Source organism: Hipposideros armiger, unplaced genomic scaffold (assembly GCF_001890085.2).
Source record: "Hipposideros armiger isolate ML-2016 unplaced genomic scaffold, ASM189008v1 scaffold_418, whole genome shotgun sequence".
Lineage (NCBI taxonomy): Eukaryota > Metazoa > Chordata > Mammalia > Chiroptera > Hipposideridae > Hipposideros > Hipposideros armiger.
Genome location: NW_017731768.1, coordinates 1,094,679 through 1,118,901, shown reverse-complemented (window position 1 = coordinate 1,118,901; position 24,223 = coordinate 1,094,679). Strand labels below are relative to the sequence as shown.

Below are 24,223 nucleotides of genomic sequence, written 5' to 3'. Positions count from 1 at the left end.
ATTTACTATGTGCCAAAACTGTTTAAGTGCTTTATGACTAATTTAATTCTCACAACCACTTTAAGAGATAAGTGACATTACTAGTTCCATTTTATACACCACGAAAGGTTTAACGAAATTTGTCCAAGTTCACAAAGCTGCTAACTGACAGAACCGAGACTCAAACCTAAGCAACCTGGTCACAGAGCTCTCTCTCCTAACCATTCTGTTCTTCTGACAAAGACAGCAGGAAATGTTCTTCAGGTCACAAATTTAACCCCAATCGGAAAGAGAATTCATGATGTCTCCCTACACATGTCTAAGCTCTTCCCCCGTAGTCTGAGTGCCTTGACTACAGAATTAGCAGATGCTAAGGAGAGGGAGAAACATGTTCTGTTAACTGACTGATAAGAATGACTTGTTTGGGCCGGCCGGGTAGCACGTTGGTTACGAGCTGGCTTGGGACGCCAGAGGGCCCCGGTTCGGATCCCACATATGAGGGCCAGTAACACTGCCCTCCACAGCTAAGATGCTGAACAACAGCTCAACTTGGAGCTGGGCTACCATTAGTCGATGGCGTAGGCTGCAACCCCTGCTGCAGTGGGTTGCCATGGGCTACCATGTGTAGCCAGCAGCCAGCAGCCGCCTTGATTGGCTGTCCAGAGCCGGCAGCCGATCTGCCTCGCCTGGGAAGAGCGCAATGATGGTGCCAACTTGGGCCAGTGAAGCAACGTCCTCCACAACTAGACTGAAGAACAAAAGGACAGCAACTTGTCTGTTCCCCTTCCCCCAATTCCCCAGCGCTGTTCCCATCCCCCAATTCCCCAATAAAAATCTTAAAAAAAAAAAAGAACGACTTGTTTAATTGATGGACACACTAACCTTTTGGTGAAGATTAGTCTTCATCTCACTGTCCTAAGGCTATTAAATTAGCACTACTTAGCATAAGTACAAACATGGAAGGCAAAACGAAAACTGAGTGGCAATCAATATAAGATTGCCACCCAGCTGATTCAGAATCTAGAACTTAATTTTTAAAATCCTCATGAAAAATGTATTAAATACAACATCTAAATATACTCAAGGGGACCGCACTGCTTGCCTCAAAGTATCTAAACTCAGGTGACAAGAACAATTTATAATAAGATTAAAAGATAATATCAAAGATGACTTTTTACCCCAACTTCTTAGCTACTACATCATTGTTTGTCTGTAGGGAGAGAAAATGACTGAGATCCATCCAGTCAGCTTATAGGCGAGTTTAAATGAAATGAGGTGGGAAGCGCAGAGAGGCAGCATATCAAAATGAAATCAGGACACCTTTTAGGTCTGGTGTCTGGTGTTGGTTCCATGAGCTCTACAAAGTGATCTGATCGGTGTATACGCTCCAACATAAGCTGACCACAGGCCTATCACTTGATAGCCCTTTTAAGACAATATGTTAAAAACAAAAATCCTTCCTAACAATAAGTTTAATCTTTAGCAATCAGAATCTAGGTTATTTTTTAATTCAAACATTTTTTACACAAAGAGAAATTCAAAAGTATGCTGCCTCATAGTATCACTCGATTAAAAAAAAAACTAGTAAAATAAAACCTTTCTAAAAACAATATTTAAAGTAGTTAGGTCTTTATTAATTAAACTAGCAAAACAAAAACTAGCAGGAGGAAAACAACAGAAAACAGAAACAATACACTTTGCAGTAAAATGTCTAGAAAACTTATGATTAATATAAAAATGTTGGTGAAATCCAAAATGAGTTTCATATGGCTAGTTATAAAGCCTTCTTTTTCTGTTTATTAACTCTCCCGATGATATGACATACATTCACAGTTATTCATTTGACTGTTCTCATTTAAATCTTATCAAAAAAAATTTTAAATATTTCAAATTTTTAGTTACATATTTTTATATGGAAAACAGGATAGTCTAACTCCCAAATTGGCAGCTTCTTAAGTATGAATACCAAAGTAAGTTAACATGATGGACTGCATGATACTTTAGTTGGCTAAATTAAAAATGGTAATTAACAAGGCAAAAATACCTTTAAGACGTTCAAAAGTTTGTGACATGAAATAATGCATATCTAGTGCTTTACACACCAAAGATCAGTATATTTTATTAGAGTGCAAAAGTGTAAGTAAATTATTCACGTAAAGACTTGTCTACATTTTTAAGGACTTACCTTCTTTTTATCCCTCATTGAGCCTTTGCCTCGGACCATTATTTTACATCCTGTTTCTGCTTCAAGCTGTTTAGCTGTAAGTCCTCTAGGTCCAAGGATTCTCCCAACAAAATTAAACTGGAAAAAAACAAAGGCACCATACATTATTCACTTGCTTGACTTTATAGCTGAAATTATTTTTAAATATCTATTTACTTTCTCAAATGAAATTTTTTAATACTAAATTGAAATAAAATCAAGAGTTCTTATGAATTTCCTGTAAATTTTTTGGTTGGGGGATGGGGGTGGGAATTACAATAGCTTATTGCTTAGCATGAAATTTTCATACACACACACACACACACACACACACACACACACACACACACACTGAATGAGAAATACCACAATCTACCTAAAACAGGTACTAGACCGAATTGTCCATCAACATGAAATCTAAACCAGGGCATATTAAAGAGTGACAAAATCTTGGATGCCACCCAACAATGCAAATCTCTTCTACAAAACTCTTTGTAATGACAGTGTTCAGGGAACTGTTCATTATGTTAAATAGTAATTGCTTATTTTAACTAAAATCCTTGGGGAAAATTCCTTGTTATTTCTCTAACAAGTAAAGTTATACTTTCTCCAAAGCAAGTGGTCAGAGGTTGCACTTCTGGGTTGGCTGTCAGAACCTGATGGTCAAATTTGGACTCCAACCTCCACTAAATGTGTAAGTCTTGAAAGTATATATGTTTTCATCACACTCTTTGCAAAATTTTATATTTGTATCCTTATTTTCCTTTGTTTTTTCCATTTCTACCTTTAACTTATACTACTATTTCTGCAAGGAGGCTTAACTCTTTTCATGAATAAGACAGTAATAAAAATAACTATTAATAAAGAACCATTCTTCAACAGAATCTTCTAGTATTCATATACAGAAGTTTATTTTTTAGGGAGAAAAAAAAAGCCAATGTGAAGAAAAAAATTAACTCTGAATATTGAAAAATAAATTTTCCTCATTCACATGACATCTGCCTAAAAGACAGAAATAAGTTTCACCATCACTTCCACAAAAACCCATGAGTGGTTTATTTGTCCAATCAAATACGTAATGATTCTTATGCTTACGGCTTCCTATTTTTTGTGGTATTTGATCCACTGTTACGTCATTACACAAAAGTAATATGATAGAATTCACTGCTGTCAGGGCTTAAGAACCCAGGCACTGCTTCAATGGCTCTTTGCCTCCCGAAGCTGCTCACCAGGGTTGCCATACCTTATAAACGTGATTCCCATGCATACAGCTGGAAAAAAGCCCTTTTCCCTCAGGAGACTTTGATATAACTTTTCCCACCCCAAGTTAAGACTAATTGACTTTGATCCTGTAAACACTTGATCTAGCTCTACAAGACCCCAAATTCTGAAATTTGCCTGAACCATGTCTTCATATTCAAATGAAACATGTTTTATGACTAAGTTGAAATAAAATCAGGAGTCCTTATGAATTTCTTGCCAAGTTTTCGGGGGTAAGGGTTTTCCTGGTTCCTTAGCATATAGTACTTGACCTCTTTACCCAACCTAAACCCCTGCTGGCATCCATTTTAACAATGCACTTGCTTCCAACCTAGAATCTCTCCAATCTGAATAAAGTCAAGTTCTAAACTATGATTAAGTATTTAAACTCTGAAAGCACATAGATCCTAATTGGTACCCAAGCCCCAACACTAAATAATGGTTAGAGGTTTGAAAGTCACATCAAATAAGCCTCAATTATATAATGGAGGGAACACCTCCCATCTGGTAGAGCTGTAGTGAGGGCGGCAGGTGTGTACAGCACAATATTTACCAAAGGTCCAACACAAGGTTTGGCACCTAATGGACAATGGCTAGCCTACCAAAACAACTGGAAATCCACTTTTGGAAGCCTCGGCCCTCACTCAGCACCTGAGCTTAGAATGTCTCTGGAAGATGGTATGATCAGTAGCATGTTTGTCCTAGAGGACTCCAGAGAGACACTCAGACACTGAGTTCTGCAGAAAACTGGAAAGCAAAGGTGGAAATGACATACAGAACAACTGACCCATCCCTGCCCACAGAACGCCAACAGCCAGGCATCTAACTGGCAATTAACAGGAGTTTCTGTCTCTAGAAAAACTGAAACGCCCCAGAGAAATCAGTTTCATGTTCCAGCATTTGGCTCCCTTCTCAAAGGCTGACGCTTCAGGCCATCACCTCCAAATGAAGCCTGTGGTGGGCAAGCCCAGTTTGTGAAGAGAAGCTCCGCATTCAAATTTTCGGTGCTTCATACTTAAAGACTTGAGAAGGCTTCAATGTGAAAGAGGTGATACAAAAGGGAGAAAACAAAAAACAAGGGCAGGTGATTGCTCCTTCATGGAAAAGGCTGCTGGTAAAGAAGATACCTCCAAACATACCTCCTGTAGTAAATACCACTAAACTACTTTCTAAAATGGTTGCACACTTTACATCCCCAAAAGAGAAAAGAATTTGTTTTGATCCACTTCCTCTCCAACACCACTCACTGCCAATGGTTTTTATTTCAGCCATTCTGAAATAAAATTTGCGAAATGTTTAAATTAGCATTCTCCTGATTACTAAAAAAGGTCATCATTTTTTCATGCTACTGGCATTCAGACAGACTTTTTAAAGCACATTTGAAGTTTCCTATTTTTCTATTGTATTGTTTACCTTTTTCTTATCAATTTCTACTTCATGGTTACATGTGTAGCAAATACCATCCTGGAAGCCTTCTTGCTCTTTAATGCGACTGAATTAATTTGATTGACTTGAATTAAATTACATTGAATTTTCATGTAGCAAGCTACCAGTCTTCATGGTTAGTGTCTTCCAGGTCCTCTTGAAAGGAAGTCTTTCCCCACCCCAAGATCACCAAGGGATCCTTCTGTATTGACTTGCAGAACCTTTATTGTTATGCCTTTCTCATTTATGTCCAAAGTATACCAGGAATTGATGTCTGTGATGAGACAAGTTTTTTGTTTTTTTAATGTCACATGGATACCCTAAATCCTAGCACATTTCACTGAAAACACAATCCTTCTTTTTCAACTTCTCTACAGTACCATCTTGTCAAAAATAACATCTATATATAGATCAGTCTGTTTCTGGGCTCTTTATTTTGTTAGTTTAATCTATTTGTTTATCCTTGCTTTAATATCACACTATTATTTATTGTAACTTTAGAATAAACCTTGATATGCAGTAAGCAAGTTATTCCACCTTGCTTGTCTTTAAGAGTGTCTCAGCCATTCAAGGCCTTTTGTATTCCCACATAGGTTTTACAAACACCTGGTCAATTTCTAAAATACTACTTGCAATAATTTTAATTGGGATAGTCCCATAGTCTTTAAAACTAAGAACAGAGTGTAATTTCATTTGGTGAGGTGTTCTTTGATTTCTCTGAAGAATATAAAGCTTTTTTGATATAATATAAGCCTTTACTCATTTTTGTTAGATTTATTCCTAGACATTTTGGGGCTTACTTTTGCTATTGTTATATCATATTTTTGTTCCTTATATATGACCACATAATTAATTTTTATATATATCAAAACCTTATACCCAGCAACTTGTTTGTTCATTCTAAATTCTCATAATTTTTCAATAGGTTCTTTTGGATTCTTTAGGTAAACAATCACATCGCTTGCAAATTAGTACTGTTATATTATTTTTTCCTCTCAACCATATTTTTTTTCTTTCTCTTGCCAACCTTACCACACTGGCCAGCACACCTTGAGTTGAAAGTCAAACAAGTCCTTGACTTGTTCCAGATTTCAAGAATAAAGTTTTCAACAGTTCACCATAAAGTTTGAAGAAATCTGTACACTTTTTGTAGATATACTTCACCATATTAGGAAAATCCCCTTTGTTTTGTTAAGACTTTTTTTAAAATTACCAGTGGATGTTTCAGTTTATCACATTTCTTCATTTTTTGAAACAACCACAATATCTCTCCTTTATTTTGTTAATGTAGTAGATTACAACTATCAAATGATGAACCAACCTTTCATTCCTAAAACAAATTCAACTTGATCATGATGCATATCCTTTTTATAAATTGTCAGATTCAGTTTTCTAGCATTTTGGTGATTTTTTCTTTTAATTTATAAATGGACTTGGTCTGCAATTTTCTTTTCTCAAAATATAATTCTCAGGTTTTGGCATCAAGATTATTTTGGCTTAAAACCATGTTAGGGTGTATTTCCGCTTTTTCCATTCTCCGGATGGGCTTGTAGAAAACTGGTATTATTTCTTCCTTAAATATTGAATAGAAATCAATAGTGAGGTCACCTAGGTCTAGAGTTTTCCTCTGTGTAAAGAAGGTTCTAAATTATGGATTCAGTTCTTCAATTGAAATTTCCTATTCCTCTATATGTCAATTTTGGCAACCTGTTTTTATCTAGAAATATGCCCATGTTGTTTAAATTTTCAAATTTGTTGATATAAATCCTATGTATAATTTTTTTATACCTATAGGCTCTGTAGCGATGTCCCCTCTTTCATTCCTGATTTGTTATCTACGGTATGCCTTCCTTTTTTCTTGATCAGTTTTACACTCTTTACAGAGAATTTATTTTTGCTTTTGTTGATTGGGGTATACTGATTATAAAATTGGCCACCATTATCCACTCACCTAAAGGTATCTATTCCATCTGCAGTGTAAATTTACAGCTCTTCTCACCTCTGGAATCCGGGCCAATGAGCACTGACTTGCTTTCTAATACAATGTAGTAGAAAGAAGGATATCTGTTCTAAAAGCTAAAGTCTCAGTCTTATGTGTATCTGCTGTCTTAGAGCCCTATTATTCCCATGTAAACAAGCTCAGGCTAATTTACTGGAGAAGGAAAAACAAGTGATCCAGTCACCATCAATGTCCCAGCCCACAGCCAGGCAACTCATAAAACCAGAGCTGCCTAGCTGACGGCACATGCGGACCAGAAAAGCTGTCTTCTTGAACACAGCCTAAATGACCAGCCTGCAGAACAGAAGCATGAACTAAACAAATGGTGGTTGTTTTAACCTAAGTTTGTGGGGTAGCGAATTATAATGCGGCAATAGTCATCTGATACATTGATTCTCTTAATTTTGTTTTGTTTTTAATTGATTTCTACCCTAGCTTTATTACTTCCTTCTACTATTGGGTTTAATCTGCTACATTTTCTCACTTTTTGAAATGGATGTTTAGCTTATTGCACCTTTTCCTCTTTTCTAATATACATAATTTTAAAGCTTTAAGTATTTATTTCTCTAAGCTGGCTTTAGCTATATCCCAAAGTTTTAATATGTAGTATTTTCATTATCACTCGGGTCAATTTATATCAATTGAATATTTAAACGTGTTTTTCTCATTTCAAACATGAGAATTTCCTAATTGTCTTTGTTACATTGTAATCAGAAAACGTACTATGTATAATATCAATCCTGTAATTTTTGTTTAGACTTGTTTTTCGGTATATATGGTCAATTTTTCTAAATGTTCCATGTATACACAAAAAGAATGAGACCCCTGTGATTAACTTTTTGTTCATTTCACCTTGACGTTCTATTTTTGTCTTATGTTTAGAGGCTGTGTTATTTGGTATATAGTACGTTAAAATTTATCTTTTTGTCATCATAAAGTGGCCTTCCATCTCTAGTAGTATCTTTTCTCATTAAGACTATTAATATTAATAGAGATGCATTTTTTGTTTGCTTTTTCATAGTATCTTTCTTGGTCCTATTACTTTCAACCTTTTGCTATTTTAAATGATATCTAGATAAGTTTTGTTTCTTCATCCAATCTTGCAGTCTTTGAATTTTAACAGGAACCTTAATCCATTTGCATTATATGGTTTATATCTACCTTCTAAGTGCTTTCCACATGCCCTATATATTTTGTTCTCCTTTATTTTCTTTCTTGCCTTCTATTAGCTTGAAAGTTACATGCTTATTTACCCTAAAGATTATAATATATGCATCACTGAGTTATCAAACACTAATGTTGATTTGTACTTTCACCCTTTCCCCAATAAATGCAAGGACCACCTCTCCCCTCCCCCTAGACTACTTAACACCTTATCCCAATCCAGTTTATACGTCATTAGTTGTTTTTTACATTTTATGTTTTTTAACTCAACAGGACATTATCACTCTATAGAGATAATGTACGTTTAGATTTACCTACACATTTACCATTTTCATTATTCTTTATTCCTTTGTGTATCTTCAACTTTCCAACTACGATCGTTTGTGTTTTTTTTTAACTTCTGTCTGAAAAACATCCTTTAGTATTTCATTTAGTGAAAATCTCCTGGTGATAAAGTGTCTCAGTTTTTCATTATCTGAAAATTTCTTACTTTTAATGGATTTGGAATTCTAGTTTGGCACTCATTTTCTTTCAGCACCTTAAAGGTTTTTTTTACCGTCTTTAAATTGTTACTTCTTGAGAAATGGGCTATGAATCTTACTGTTGCTCCTTTAAGGGTAATCTTTTGCTATTTTTAACAGACTCAGAAATACAGAGAACAAACTGATGGCTGCCAGACGGGAAGGGTGCGGAAGCCTGGGTGAAAAAGATGAAGGTATCAAGAAGTACAAATTGGTAGTTACAAAATACTCATGGAGATGTAGACTACAATATAGGGAATACAGTCAATAATATTGTAATAATTATGTATAGTGCCAGGTGGGTACTAGACTAATTGAGGGGATCACTTCGTAAATTATATAAATGTCTACCCATTATGCTGTACACTTGAAATTAATATTAAAAATATTTAATGTCTGGGCCAGCCGAGTGGCGCGCTGGTTAGGAGTTGGCTTGGGACGCCAGCTCTGAGCAAAAGGGTTCGGTTCGGATCCCACATGAGGGCCAGTGACGCTGTGCCCTCTACAGCTAAGATGGTGAGCAACAGCTCGACCTGGAGCTGGGCTGCCGTGAGTCTACGGCAATGGCATAGGCTGCAGTGAAGCTGCAGTGGGCTGCCGTAAAGCTACCGTGAGTGGCCAGCAGCCAGCGTGAGTGGCCGGCAGCTGGCATGAGCTGCCAAGGCCACCGTGAGTGGCTGTCCAGTGGCTGGCGACTGATATGCCTCACCTGGGAAGAGCGCAATGATAATACCAACATGGGTCAGTGAAGTGACTTCCTCCACAACTAGACTGAAGAACAAAAGGACAGCAACTTGTCTGTTCCCCTTCCCCGATTCCCTAACGCTGTTCCCCTCCCCAATTCCCCAATTAAAAAAAATATATATATATATATATATATATATATATATATATATATATATATATATTTAATGTCAACTGTAATTGAAAAAGTAAAAAAAAAAAAAGGATTTCCTCCTCAACATTAGTTTTAAGCAGTTTTACTATGTGCGTAGGTATGATTTTTGTTTTATGGTTCAGAGTTCCATAAATCTGCAACTCCATTTCTTTGGTTTCAAAGTACTCAACTATACATACTCTCCTCAAATACTGCTTCTGCCCCATTCTACACTGGACTTTCCCCCTGCATTCCTTTCATTTTTCACACTCCCTCCTAGTTTTTCCATCCTTCTGCCTCTCAATACTGAGTATTTTCTTTTGACCTATCTTTCCAGTTCACTAAGTCTCTCTTCAAATGGTTCTTAACTTCTGTTAAACCTGTTTATTCCAGTGAAGGAATTTTTCAGTTTGATTTTTCTTTTATAATTCCCATTTCTCAACCGTATTTCTCCAACTTGTCTTTTGTGTCATACACAGTAAGCGTAGCTTGGGTCTGATAGTTCTAATATCGACAGTCCCTATGAATGTGTTTCTATTGTTTTGTTGTGTCATTTTTATTAACGTAATCTTGCCTTCATGTGTGTTTAGTTAGTTTCTAGTGTGTACCAGACACTGTACTTACTAAATAGCTTACAAAAATAATAAAAGGCCTAAAGTCATATTATCTTCCTTCAGGCGGGGCATATAGCAGCTTTTGCCAGGCACCTACTGCTACTAGCAACCCAAGATCACCTCAGTACAATTTCACTTACTGAGAATGAGATAATTTGATCCTGACAGGCATGTCTGTGAAGGCCTGGGGAATTCTGGTTCACTCTTACTCCTAGAATGCACACTCATCAGCAACCCTACCCAAAGCAAAGACTGAAGATGGGAAGGTGCCCACATAGACAGGTTACAGACTCAAACTCCATCCCCAAAGTTCAGCCTCTCAGCTGTCCTCTCCAGATCCAGCAAATATACCCAGAAGAAAAGGAGTTCGCAAAAGCCAGGCTTATACCCTTGATTATGTCTTCCTCAGGATCTAAGCTAGTAATTCTTCAAATGCTGCTGGGTCTCTGATGCATCCAAGTGGGATGTTTTTTCATATTGTGTCCTATTTTATGAGAATTGCTCAGGTGGTCTGAATGACCCTGTTAGTCCTTCAACAGAGAAATTCCCATGGCATTTTTAACCTAAATAGATCTAGAATTGACACAACTTCAGGTAGTATGGAGTAAAAATATATTAGAATGAGGGTCTGAGGAAGAGAAAAAAGACATATCACAGAAAGTCTATCAACAGGCCTGGCCGTCTGTTCACTTACAGCAAGCTCTTCCTCCTTTTCTCCAGCTCCCTCACGTCACAGCCCCCTCACGTCACAGTTCCCTCACGTCACAGATTCTATAGAACTTCACTTCCCTTCCTCCCCTCAAAACCTAAATGGAGACAAGAATCTTACATCCCATCTCATAATCATTTTGTTTAGTTTGGGTATTTTTCAGTAGAATAGAAAATAGCCTTCCATTTTCAAATTTAACTCAAAACATTTACTCAAGATTTGCTTTGTGGTAAAGAGTGAAATATGCGTAGATGCTAGGGATGCAACAAGGAGGAGGAAGTAACGAAGGAGAAATTCTCCCTGCTCTCAAGAAACCTGTGAAAATCCCTTTCCTCTATTTGTTACCTTGACTGTTTCTTAAAATAACTAGCCTTGCCAACTATTCCTCAGTAATAGTTGTGCTCTATACAGACCTTTTCCAAAGCAACTCAGATACTGGCTATCCATTATATGTCTCAGATATGGCAAAGAATGTCTGAAAAAGTGCATTATGAATACAGGTGCTTCAGCACTTCAGTAAGTGTTTCTGACTTACGTTTTCTGTCATGCTGGATGGCCTCCACTTCATGACATATGGACACTTAGAAAACCCTCTTTGGTACATCCTATTCTTTTCACATATTAAACCACTTCTGCTGGAACCATGACATTAAGATTACACAGAAAAAGACACGGCCACAGCTAAATAATCCTCCCAATTATTATTTATTAATAAGAAATGTTTTTAAACTAGTCAAACCAACATATTAAACCTGTAACACAAAATTTTCCTAACCTTAAAAATGAACCAAACCTCTATTACTCAAGAACCAACAAACAGCTCAAGTGTGTTAACGTGTATACCACTGGAATTCCAACACAATTGAAACTGTCAAGGTCATCCTTCTCAAAATGTTGTATGTAAGTAGAGAATGAAAAAAAAAATTAATCATAGCAGCTGCTTTGTCTAATGCAACCAATTTCCAAGTTAATATCATTTGCCTTGCATTAAAATTCATTCTGTGTTGATTTATCATGCTAGTTCTGCAGCTTCATTCAATTAAAACAATGTCACAACACATGCACAGAAAATCATTTCAAACAGCCTGAGCTAACTGCAACCATAAAGGCCAAACGAAGGGAAAGAAAGGAGAAAAAACGTATTCATTAACTCTACTGTTTAAGTACAGATCTTCTCTATGGCTCACCAAGTCTACGTCTGCCAAGCGGCACGCTATTTTCTGAAGAAGAGGTTAACAACAATTACAACATCTAATGCTAGTCAGTGTTGCTCACTTCATTGTAAACAGAAATGATAGGTTTCTACAAATAACAACATATAGGGCCGGCCGAGTGGCTCAGTTGGTTAAGAGCTCGCTCAAGAGTTTGAGCTCTGAGCAACAGCGGTTCAAGTCCAGCCTGAGCTGAGCAGCCGCTGAGCTGCCAACAGGTAGCAGGATGGCTCAGCTAAAAAAAAATAAAGAAATAAATAAAAAAAATAAAGAATTGGGGCAAATGTTTCCATTAACCTTTTAAGAAATCTACAATTAAAGATAAAACCTCCTGTGACAATATCAAAACAGGTAACTAATAAAAAAATGGATTAGCAAAAGTATTTCAATGAAACACTAGTAAGAAATGTTGAAGAATAATTTTTGCTTAAAATTTTGGAAAAACAATTTTTTAAAAACATGCACTTCTTTGGTTGCTTTTTGCACAAGAGATTGTTTATCTGTTTTTAAATATTGTGTCTAGTATTTCTAAGGTAATTTTAATCACATACCTTACGTCATATCATGTAAGTCACATAATAGGTATCTCTCACACACACACACACATTTGTTGATGAAGCCTTTTACTTAGCAGATGACAAAAAAATGAACTGCCTCACGTGTAGACAACACTAGTGAGCCTATCTTATGCAGGTGTGTAAGATGAGAGAAGAGTTGTGACTATTCAGCAGGTCCTCAAATAACATTTCGTTCAATGTCGTTTCTTTGTACTGATTCGATGCCCTAGGAACTGAACCTTTTTCTATCAATTAGCTTATGGTAAAAATTGGTTTCATCATACCTCGTTTTGCTTGAAGTCGCAGAACCTAGCGATGACTTTAAGTGAGGACTTATTGTACAATTGTTTTTAATTTAAATACTAGAATGAATATATCAAAATACCTTATGCTTTTTGGGGAGACAAATATTTTATCCCCTTTTACCTTCATATTAATTCTAGATAAGTTGCCAAATATGTCTCCTTATGCTAGATAACATTATATGAATCATTCGCAACTTTTCACACATGAGGCCTTTGTACACATCTATTAGCGGCACAAGGCTATGTGAGAAGAGGCACTTACACCAGCAGCTTCAAGGGGGGTGGGAGGAGGGACCAGTAACCAGTAGTGGCCAAAATACGAAATCTGTGGCATATGACTTCGGAGAGCCTCAATTATGAGACACAGTCTTCTGAGTATAGGCATAATTGGGAAAGTCTGAAACCATTCAAAACAAACTTAGGTATATGAGACAGATGACTAGCCTTCCAGAAGTGCTTAGGGGAAAAAATGAATTAACCAATTAAAATTAAAACATGAGGCAATGAAAGCCAACAAGGGGTTTATGGCATAAGGAGACGACAATGTATTTGACTGTGTAAAGTCCAAACTCTTATACACAACGCCCTTTAAAAGATCCCAAAGTACTTTTTAAACTTTTACTTTTGCTATCACTCTTCTGTTCAGACACATCATTAATCATTCACTGTTCTCTAGAAATGGCAGGTACTTTTAATTTTCTTCCTTGTAACACCTTCCTTTGTCCTTCCTCCCCACAAACCATGTCAAATCTTCTTCATCACACAACACTGAGCTCAAATGTTCCTTCTGCGATTTCCATGTGTATTCTTAGATTCCTAGACAGTTGTTTTTTCCCCAAAGTGACCCTCTCAGAGCGCTTTGCATACAACCTCCTACAGCCCCATCACCTGCATGCAAGGATCTGCATGTCTCTTGCAGGTCACTCCTTGAAGTCAGGAACCAGCACCTGGTCTTTCTTTTTCATTTTTTAAATCCACAGTGTCTCACAATATACAGCACATGGAACAAACTAGTATTTATTCACATTGTTGAATAATACAATTTAAAGGGTCCACAAAAATCATAGTGGTTTTTCATTCTCACAGTAAAAAATCCAATCCAATAAGTTATATGCAGCACAAGAACTCTGTATACATTTCACAAATTTCTCCAATGTAAGCCAGACTGACTGATCTCAGGATAAATTCCAAATGATAGTCAATGATGTCATAAAAACAAAACAACTATTATTTCCACTTTCCATTTCAAGATGGAAGTATCATAAGAGCAAGGACTATGTCATGTGACATTTTTTAGGTGCTGAGTACACGAAAGTATGTTTTATTAGTGAGTATCCCAGTGAAACAGCTTCTAAAGCTTGGCAACTTCACATGTACTAAGTCACTTAATCCTCATAGCACTAGAGGGTGGTTACCATTATCATCCATATTTAATACATGGGAAGTTACAAAAGTAGCCCAAATCCTAAAACATGTAGATTGAATCTAGACTTCCGACACTTCATCAGCATAGTATAATGCCTTTCTCCTAAATACCTTAAACATATACCTTGCCTGATCAAAACAGAAACACTTTTAGTTTTTTCATTCTTGTTGATCAAAGTGTTTACTAGAAAGTTTACAAAAACCCTCTTCAGATTCAAGTTTACTATCAGAATGAGTCCAATTTGTGTTTTTATAATTTTTTCTCCATCTACATCCCAAAACATAATATTATTCTTTTACATAACCACACCTTGCCTTTTCAATGTTTTCAACTGTCTTTCCTAATTGGGATTACTGCCTTAATATCACATAAATCGTTTTTATCTTAATTGAACCTTTTATGTAAATGAAAATCTTTATGTGAGCACTCCTTCATCTGCATACTTCAATGACAAATATGTATAGCTTCAAAAAAGAAAGAGAATATAATTATTTACGCTTTCAAGTGTCACCTCAGGCCTTGAAGATGAGTTGAGATTAAATATGTAGTTCTGACCATAGATTACAAATTCTGTCTAAAGCTGTTTGAAATTGATTTAAGTTTTACAGCCTCATACATTGTTAAGTAATATATTTCAGGTCTTAAAAGTGATGTGTTTTGGGCACAAATTTTAGTCCTATTTGACCGCATGATAACTGTCTTTTATATTACCCCATTTCAATGTTTCTACATTGTTACAAACAACTCAACATCCAGTGGCTTTTAATTACACTGTGATATTCTGTGAATATGGTGCGCTTATCATCTCTTCCTCTTGAGTCCTCTACACTAAATTATAAAACCTTCTCTTTATTTTCAATGAATAGCATCATCAGCAAGGCCCTCTCTCATTCTTCACCTCCATATGTAATAGAATAAGAAATCTTAAGACTTTCATTAATCTGTCCCCTTTTCTTCATTTCAACTGCCAGTGCCTTCGCTTAGGCCCCTTTTACTGCATAATTGGATTGTGGCTGTAACAGCACCATGAGAGCAAGGACTATGTATGTCTTATTCCTGTGCCAATTGCTCATCACAGGCCACACCCAACATTCTGGAACAGTGACATCAAAGTTCCATTGGTTTATACTCAGATCTCGCCTTCATGTTTCTAATAACTTTTCAAATTTTGGGGTTTTTTTCTTTTGTTTTAATCTGTCCTTAAATTTACAAATTTATTTGGCTTTTAGACAGCCTTACAAATAAAAAAGCAAGAAAGTAAGCAAAACTATCATTGTTCTATAATTCCAAACAATACAACATAGATACATTTTTAAGCTCAAGCAATTCCTTACCAAATAACAAAGAAAAAATTATCATACCAATGTGAAACAGAGACGGCCAAGTTCAGGCTAGGCAGGCTGCTGACTGATATTTGTGTTTGGACTTGGGAAAAGCAGTTTCCTATGGAAGTCAAAACTAGATTTCAGGAAGTCCCTAACTTATATATGAACTATTTTGTTCTAAAAGGTTGGGTTTATGGTTTTCCCAATGAGATAATTAACTAAATCTAGTTCCAAGGCTAGTCTAGTCATTTAGAAGTCCGATTTGAATATCCCTAGAGTGAAGTTAAGGCAGGTTCTATCAAAAACTACAGTAGTTCTCAGCTCAAACAAATTCAAACCAGAAGAAGGCATGTCACATTCTGTAAGCGGGTACTGAGATGGGTGGACGACCTTGGTGGTATAACCTTCAACTACTCCATAGCCCACTTCATTTGCCAATTTGGAGGCAGAAGGGTTAGGACTCGGAAGATTCTGCTGTTGACTGTTTCACTCTGTTCCAGGAGACACTGCTTTCTCAAGATAGGCCAATAGCAGATTAGCACCTCCCCGCTTCCTCTAATAGCTAAAAGAAACATCTCAATGTTTCCAGAATATGAATAGCACTGAGAGGCAGGTCTCTCTCCAATTTTTGTATTATATTACTTTGGTTATTTCAGTGAGAATCTTACAGATATGCACATTAGAAACCTGTGACTGGGTATCTAACTGATTTATAAGTCCTTTGTAACAGCAATTTTAACAGAGCAAATCCTAACCAACTTTTTGGATAAGAGAAATCATAGGCAAAACTTTTTATCTCAACTTAGCATGGAAAACATTTGCTTTATAAGCAATAATTCTTCCCCAAAACTAACTCCATCTTTTAATCTTCTGAACACTAGTTCTTTTTAAACATTAAAATATAATACTTACAAAAGAAAGCATTCTCATTTAAAGATTCTGAAAAGGCTTATTATTTTAAAAATTGTTAAACTTAGAAAAAATAAAAAAACCTGAGCTAAACAAATTTATTGTTTTCAGACTCTCTTGAAATCCTTTTTGGAATAATTTCTATTAACATCCTAAGAAATTTAGTATATCTCAGAGCATAAAGAGCCAATTAAATATTTTGGTACACAGCAGGCCCTCAATATACTTTTGCTTATTTTTTGATAAAAAGTAAACTTCAAAACCAAGAATAACAACAATCAACAATAACAGTTTCTCTACCTAAAACTTAAAAGACATGTTCCATATTATCAAATCGTACTACTAAATTAAAAACTTCAACAGGTTAATATGTAATCTAAAAGGCTTCACAACTCTACCCAAAAATATATACTAACTTTCTTAAAATCAAGAATCTATGTGTAATACTTTCCTGTATAAACTATCAAAGCGAGATATGTAGCTCTTACTTTTAAAATACTATATTTGCACTCATAATTAAGATCATATCCAGGCAAAAATCAAGGTTTAACGTAAATATTGAAAAAGGAGACTGAGGTTCATTAAATTTTGAGTTAACATCCGTTTGTTTCTCAGAAGAACAAAGGTGAAAGTAGTTTATATGAAAATTCTTGGAAGACTCTCAATTCCTTCAACATAATACCAAAGCCACAATAAAGGAACAAAAGCCTAAGGAAACATAACTGCACTGACACCGTGCTTCTCATAACCCCTCCAAAACAAATGCCAGCTCAAAAGCCAATTTACAGGTGACAATCTTGAGAAACAGAAGAAAACCACCATTAACCTTATACTAACTCAGAAGCTATGACTAGCCAAATTTTATCTGCAAACCCAGGAAAACTGAATTGAAAGGGAACTTCAAAAAGTCATGCTCCATCATTAACAAAAAACATTATGAGACAATAGAGCGTACTTAACATTATAAATCTGTATCATTAACGACAGTTGCCAGGCTGGGATCCTATAATATAATCTTGAAAAAATACTTGAAAAGGCATTTATCCATCTTACAAATCTTTGGTAATGGGTCATCGTGATATGACAGACATAAGACACACCTTTCAAGGCTATCATCATTCAAAATTAAAACCCATTTTACAACATCAGAAAATCAGTTATCTTCATATTAAAATCTCTTGGAAAAAGTCTCACTACAATTTCATCATATCACACTCCAAGCAAACAGTTTAGCAGTCCAATGTGTTCTTGTATATAATATACAGAACAACTAATATCCCTAACAGCTACATCTGCCAATATTTGGAACTTATCTACCACTCTGATAGATCCTATGAAACATTTTCTCATAAATCAAAATTGATAACTAGGCAAACGTAATGACAGAATTATTACTGATTCATTGAAACATAACATCTTTTATATCAATCAGAGATAAATTCATTCATAAACTGCTTGTAAGATCTCCATGGATTCAAACAAGTCCTTAATAACTAATGGACCAAATTACCAGTTTGATGGCCTATGTATAACTTTTATCTTCGTTCATGTGTCATTTTATAAATGTATAATAAATAGTATTAAATGATTTAATGCAATATCTTTTATCTTTCATGTAAGACTGTGGGCTCCTTCAAGGGTAGGATTTTTTTCTTATTCACAATCACAGGAACCACACTACTGAGTGCTCTATCAGATGTCATACATTTGTTATCTTTATTCCTTCAAACAATTCTATGAGATAGACCTTAAAATTTCAGACAAAGAAACAGATTCTAAAAAATTAACATGTGCTCACAGCCAACAGGAGAATCTCGATTATTTTTCAGCAAATATTTATTCAGTCTCCTCACTGTGGACAGTGCTTGACAATGCAGGGTTTCTCAACCTCAGCACTGCTGACATTTGGGCAGGATTCTTCGGGGGGGCTGTTCTGTGCATTGTAGGGTGTTTAGCAGCTCCCCTGGCCTCTACCCACAAGATGCCACTAGTAACCCCTGCAAGTTTTGCCAACCAAAAATATCTCCAGATATTGTAAAATGTCCTGGAGAGCCAAGAACTTCCCTAGCTGACAATCACTGGGCTAACAGAACGTTAGTGAATGGGACAAGGCGTAAGCAATCTGGCGTGGCTCTCCGGTGACCTGCCATGAGAGGGAATGCTCCAGTAGCCGCTGCCCCTAAGCCGCCTGCAGCCAGCCCACAGCAACCTGGTCAACCTCAGCTCAGCCAATCAGCAGAACCTGAGCCAACACAGTAGACTCAAGCACAGAAATCAATGCGCACTGTTTTAAGACACTGAGTTTTATGTAGCCTATTATGGAGCATTACTGTGGCACCTGTTTACAGATGCCACCACTAAGGGCAAGCCAGGATTCAAAACCTAGGCCTGTCTGGCTCAAGAACTCATTATCTCCACTATGTTGAGTTTTCGCAACTGAATTCATATCCCCATCCCCAGGATGTGCTTAGTACAAAGTAGAGACGCAATTAACGTCTGCTTTATCAATAAATATAAATATTAATATAAATTTTGTAGAAATTTTCAGTACATTTTCAATAGGCTACTGATAATAACGTCTCATTTCCACGTCAAGGTGCTTATTCAAAACCACTGTGAAGGACCTTTGCAGCACTACTGCCTCATTTCTGAAACACCAAGTCTAAGACTTTCTTCTATCATTCCAGAGCTCTATACAGCCAAGCTCAAAACAATAACTCCAAATTAACACTTACTTCTATAAATAAGCTGCTATGCAAATGCAAAAGACAGCAAGTTTTCTAAAAAGTTTAGGAATATTTCAAAGAGTGAGGCTTTCATACAGATATGCACAACAAATATTTACTGTGCATCTAACATTTACCAGATACTATTCTAGGCAGTGGGAATATGAAAAGAGACAAAATGCCTATCCTCAGGGAGCTTACATTCTGGTAATACTTATAAAAAGTGTTTTCCAAGTGCTTTACATATATTAACTCATTTATAACTCTATAAGTTATAACTATACTTATAACTCCTTATAACTCTGTGAAAGAGTAAACCTATTACTATCTCCATTAAAGATGAGGACACTGAGGACCAGAAATGACAAATAATTTACCCAAAGTCACACACACCAAAAAAAATTAAATAAAAATAGCAGAGCCAACCAGGGGTCTGCGCCTGAGTCCACACTTTTCACCACTACACTACCCCTTTGAAACTTGAATAATAAAAGTTTTAATAATAATAATAATAATAAAATTTTTTAGTCAAGTGGGATGAACTCACTCACAAAGTCAAGCTTACATACAAATGTGGGGTGGGAGGTAGGAAAGAAGCCTACGTAATGACCTCTAAGGTACAGTAAGTGAAGAAAATCAAGAATAATAATATTTGTTTCATTTTGGCCAATATCTAACTCATGATTCTGAAATAAATCTTTTCCCATGCTTCTAAAATCTGACAGACTCCCTTGTTTTATTTAATACTATTTAATTTTTTAAAAGCTGAGTAAAGTTCCTAATATATACCAGTAAACAGTACTACTCATTTGGTATTAACCTCAAAGAAGAAAAACTCTAAAACTATGTGCAGATCCCAATTTCACCAAACTAAAATTATTGTAACAAATTTAAAATCAAGGTATTAAAAAAATTATCTGGGGGACCAAAACAGTTTTATGTTAATTTCTATCCTCTTATGAATTATAATTAAATTTGTCATTTAAATAGCTTCATTAAAACAGACATTTTTGGGTGCCAAGAGTCCAGAACTCATATACCCACCTGCCTATTTGACATGCCCGCACCTGGATGTCTGACTTCAAACTCAACACCTCTAAATCAGAGCTGCTGAACCCCCACCTTCCTAACCTAGTCCTCCCTCAGTCTTTAGGAGTCTGTCTTTTAGGATTCCGTTATTCCATATGATCAAAACCTTTGAGCTATTCCTGACTTTTCCCCATACCCCATTATCCACTCAGCAAATTCTATTGGCTTTAAGTTGACAATCTACAATATGTAGGATCTGAGCATTTCTAAGTCCTCTTGTTCAAGTTCCTCCTGTGTTCCCCAGCTGGTCTCTTTGCTGCCACCATCACCCAACAGCCTTCCTCCACACAGCAGCCAGAATGAATCTATTAAAACCCAACTGAGCTCATGTCACTCCTTGGCTCAGAACATGTAAAGAGCTTCCCGTCTCACTCAGAGTAGTTCCTGCAATCCGTCCGAAGGCCCACAGCCCCTACACGACATGGCCCTCTGCTGGCTCTCCAATCTCACATCTGCCACCCTTCCCAAGCACCCTCATGCCAGAGTCACTGCACTTGCCGTTCCCTCTGCCTGTAATGTCCTTCCCCAGATGGTGTTCACACCCTCCTCCCCATCACTCCGCTCACGTCTCTGCGTTCCCTTCATTTATAAGCGATTTCTTGACTATAAACATAAGAGTCACCATTTATCTGCTAACCCCACTTTATTTTTTCCATGGCACTGAAGGCACCTAAACTAAATACTCTTGTTTATTGTCTGTCTCTGCCACTGCAATGCCTGCTCCACAAAAGCAGAGATATTGTTTCGTTCACTCTCTACACAGCTTATTCCGATGATATAATATAAAAGAGCTGTGTTTCTCACCCTCGCGTGCATCAGAACAGTTACAGGCTTGGGAGGCAGGGTGCTGGCCTCGCCGCTCCAGCTTCTGATCCAGTTAGTCTGGGTGGGGCTGGAACATTCAGTTCCCAGTAGCTGCGGTTACTAGTCCTGGGACCACATTTTAAGAACCAGAGACCTAGAGAACTTGATGCCTTTTTAGAAAGAAGAATGAGGAGCAGGGCGACGAAGGTTCCATTCTCTAACAAGGTCTTCTCTTACGTATTCTATGCTCATGACTAGTGCTACAACTTCATCCTCTAGAGTTTACATAAGCAGATGAGAAGGCTGACAGCCTTTAGGAGATAAGGAAACACCCAACAACAGGAGACTCCAACAGGACAGCTGCCCATCTCTAGGAATCATCCTGATATGAGGGAAGACCCTCAGTGGTCATATCTAGGTTATGCTAGTTAAGATCATGTCCCTTAGACATGGCAGATTGGTCCAAAACACATTCTCTCTCCTAAGATGCTGAAGTTTGAAGACAGAGTGAGACTAGGAGGCACTGATGTCAAATCACGTTAAGAAGAGCAAGGCTCTCAACAGAGAAGGTCCAAACTCCTACTGAGGTTCTCAGGGCTGCCCTCAGGCCTGTCTCTAATCCTTTGTACAACACCCAATTATTTTCCAAAATTTTCTTTCTTTGCTTATGTTACCAAGAAATGTTTGTATATTTGCAACCGAAAAAATACTTACAAAAACAGTAACTGTATTAGATTTATAGAAAATTGTACTGGAAATGCATCTTGTGAAATATTAAAGCTTTTTTCCATTTATCTAATTTAAGATTGATTTCCCTTCTCCAGATTAGTAGACTGCCCACACGATCACTGAATCTTAGAACACACAGCACTTTTTCGGCCTTACAATACCAACTGTTTCTTGTATTTGCTTTCAGAAAAGTCCTCTGAAACCTGGTGAGAAACCATCAATTTGTCTTTATTTATTAACATGTAAGTGGATGCCTACTACGCCCAATGCTAGCACGCCTGCAATACAGCAATTAATAACAAAAACAGGTTCTCGTTTTAAGTGCCTTCTATTTTGTTGGGGAGAGAAAGAAAAATAAACAAATAAATAAGAAAAATATCAGATAATAAATGCTATTGCTGAAAAATAAAAGAAACTTACATGAAACAATGAGTAACCAGATTGCTTTTAGATAAAATGGTCAGGGGAGGCCTCTCTGAAGCAACATAAGCTACACATTAATGATAAGAAGAAGCCAGCCAGTAGGGATCAGTGTACAGCTAACATAAAGGTCCTCAGGCTGGGAACAGACTTGACTTGTTCTAAGAGCCCATGTGACCACACAGTGTACTGAGGAAGAGGGGAAACCATTTACAATGAGGTTAGAGAGACAGAAAAGACCGTATCATGTAGGGCTTTGTAATAAAAGGCAACGAGTTTGGAGCTATTCTATAAATTAACTGGCATAGGACAAGGAGGCTACTGGCAACAAAATGCTTATACAGGATAGTTGAGCAAGAGACTAAGATGAACAAAAAATTAATGACAAACAGTGGTTATCACAGAAATTTTAGAGCCGAAAGGAATCTTAGCTGCCACAGTCCAACCTCCCACTTGACTGAAAAGATGATGGGGCCCAGGCTGTGGCTTCTTTGAGGTCAGGCCCAAGGTGAGCTAAGAGTTGTCCTTGGGGTTATCTAACATTCAGGCCAAAGCTCTTTATGTAACTATTGCCTCGATTTGGAATCTAACACTGAGTCTTTACCATGTGCATTTCCAAAAGTAACATAGCAGCATTCAAATGACAACATACTTAGACAATTCTTTAAGTTATCCACGCCAAATTATTCACATCTCTAGAGCTCACAAATTTTTTTTTAAAAAACAGCTGACAATGCTTAAGTATTTACCACCAGATATATCTCTTCCCAAAGTATGTAAAGCAGAAAAAATATTGAATAAAACAATGATATATACTTACATCTGGGTATTCTTTTACAGGCACATAAAGTTTTTCTTGTAACTGAACAATAGGTCCCACAGCATCAGGCAACTCTGCACTCCTTTTCTCTGTACTGCCATTTAATGTGTCATTGTACATGTCTTTCCGTACTCTGCTAATTTCTGTTAAAAGTAAAAATTTTAAATGTGTTAGACGAAGATATTCAGGAAAATAAAAAAAAGAGGGTAGGGGAGGATTTCATTCATAAAGTGTTAAAACTCAAAGAAGTAAAGAATTGTTGGCCTATTCTATCATTCTCTGAATTAAGTCTATGTTTAAGAGGACTATAGCCTCAAATAATTTCTACCAGAAATCAAATTCATATACCAAATAATATAAATTATTATAATTAACCTCAGAGCCCAAGTTCTTATCCACTATGATATAGATCTGTTATTTTATCTAATTTCTCCATGCCTAAATGAAGCCAATTATTCCAAATGATAGCTTCAGTCAAGTAAGTATAAGAATGTTTATCAGACAAAAAACTAACACCAAAGGCTGTCTTCTACTTCAGAACAGAGATGTCCAACAGACACACAAGATGTTAAGTTCAGCGGAAGTCTGAGTTTCATACCCAAATATAGTGGATAAAGCTTTAGGAATAAAAAGAGGTGTCTTAAAGAGGGTATAGAGAAAAGGGCTGAAAGAACCTTAGGAAAAGCAACATTTAAGGGGTGTCGAAAAGAAGGTTCAAACCATGAAGAAATGGTGATAGATAGGAGAAGTAGGGAAGAGGTATCAAAGAAGCTAAGCAATGACAGATTCAAGGAGAGGGTAATCAACAGTGTCAAATACCACAAAGGTAGAGCAAAGAGCAAAAGAAGGGTACCTTGGATTTGACCACTAAGCCATTAGTGATCGGAGAAGTTTTAAGAAAAAGACAGTAATGGAAATTAAACTACATTAGATTAATGAAGAAAATATAAGAAAGAAAGCAGAGACACCTAGTCAATGACCTTAAAAAAAAAAATTATGACATCCCAGGTATAAACACACTTTTCAAAAAAAAACCAAAAAAAAAACCCAAGAAATCTATTTTAATGAATCAAGTCCTGTACAAATAAATTGATTAATTCTTTCTTTAAGCTTCTACAATGTGCTAGATGATACACTCCTGCCCACTGGAA

General features: G+C 36.6%; 1 protein-coding gene across 6 annotated transcripts in view; it reads right to left on the bottom strand.

Moving 5' to 3' along the window:
- The window catches only part of QKI (QKI, KH domain containing RNA binding), a 149,205-nt gene that overhangs the window by 84,043 nt on the left and 40,939 nt on the right, over nt 1-24,223 (bottom strand). For all 6 annotated transcript variants that reach the window (XM_019664251.1, XM_019664252.1, XM_019664250.1 and 3 more), the window contains exons 2-3: nt 23,073-23,215; nt 2,165-2,281 (exon numbers count right to left, since the gene is read on the bottom strand). In XM_019664251.1, coding sequence (XP_019519796.1) covers nt 2,165-2,281; nt 23,073-23,215 — 260 coding nt within the window. The remainder of the gene's footprint in view (nt 1-2,164; nt 2,282-23,072; nt 23,216-24,223) is intronic.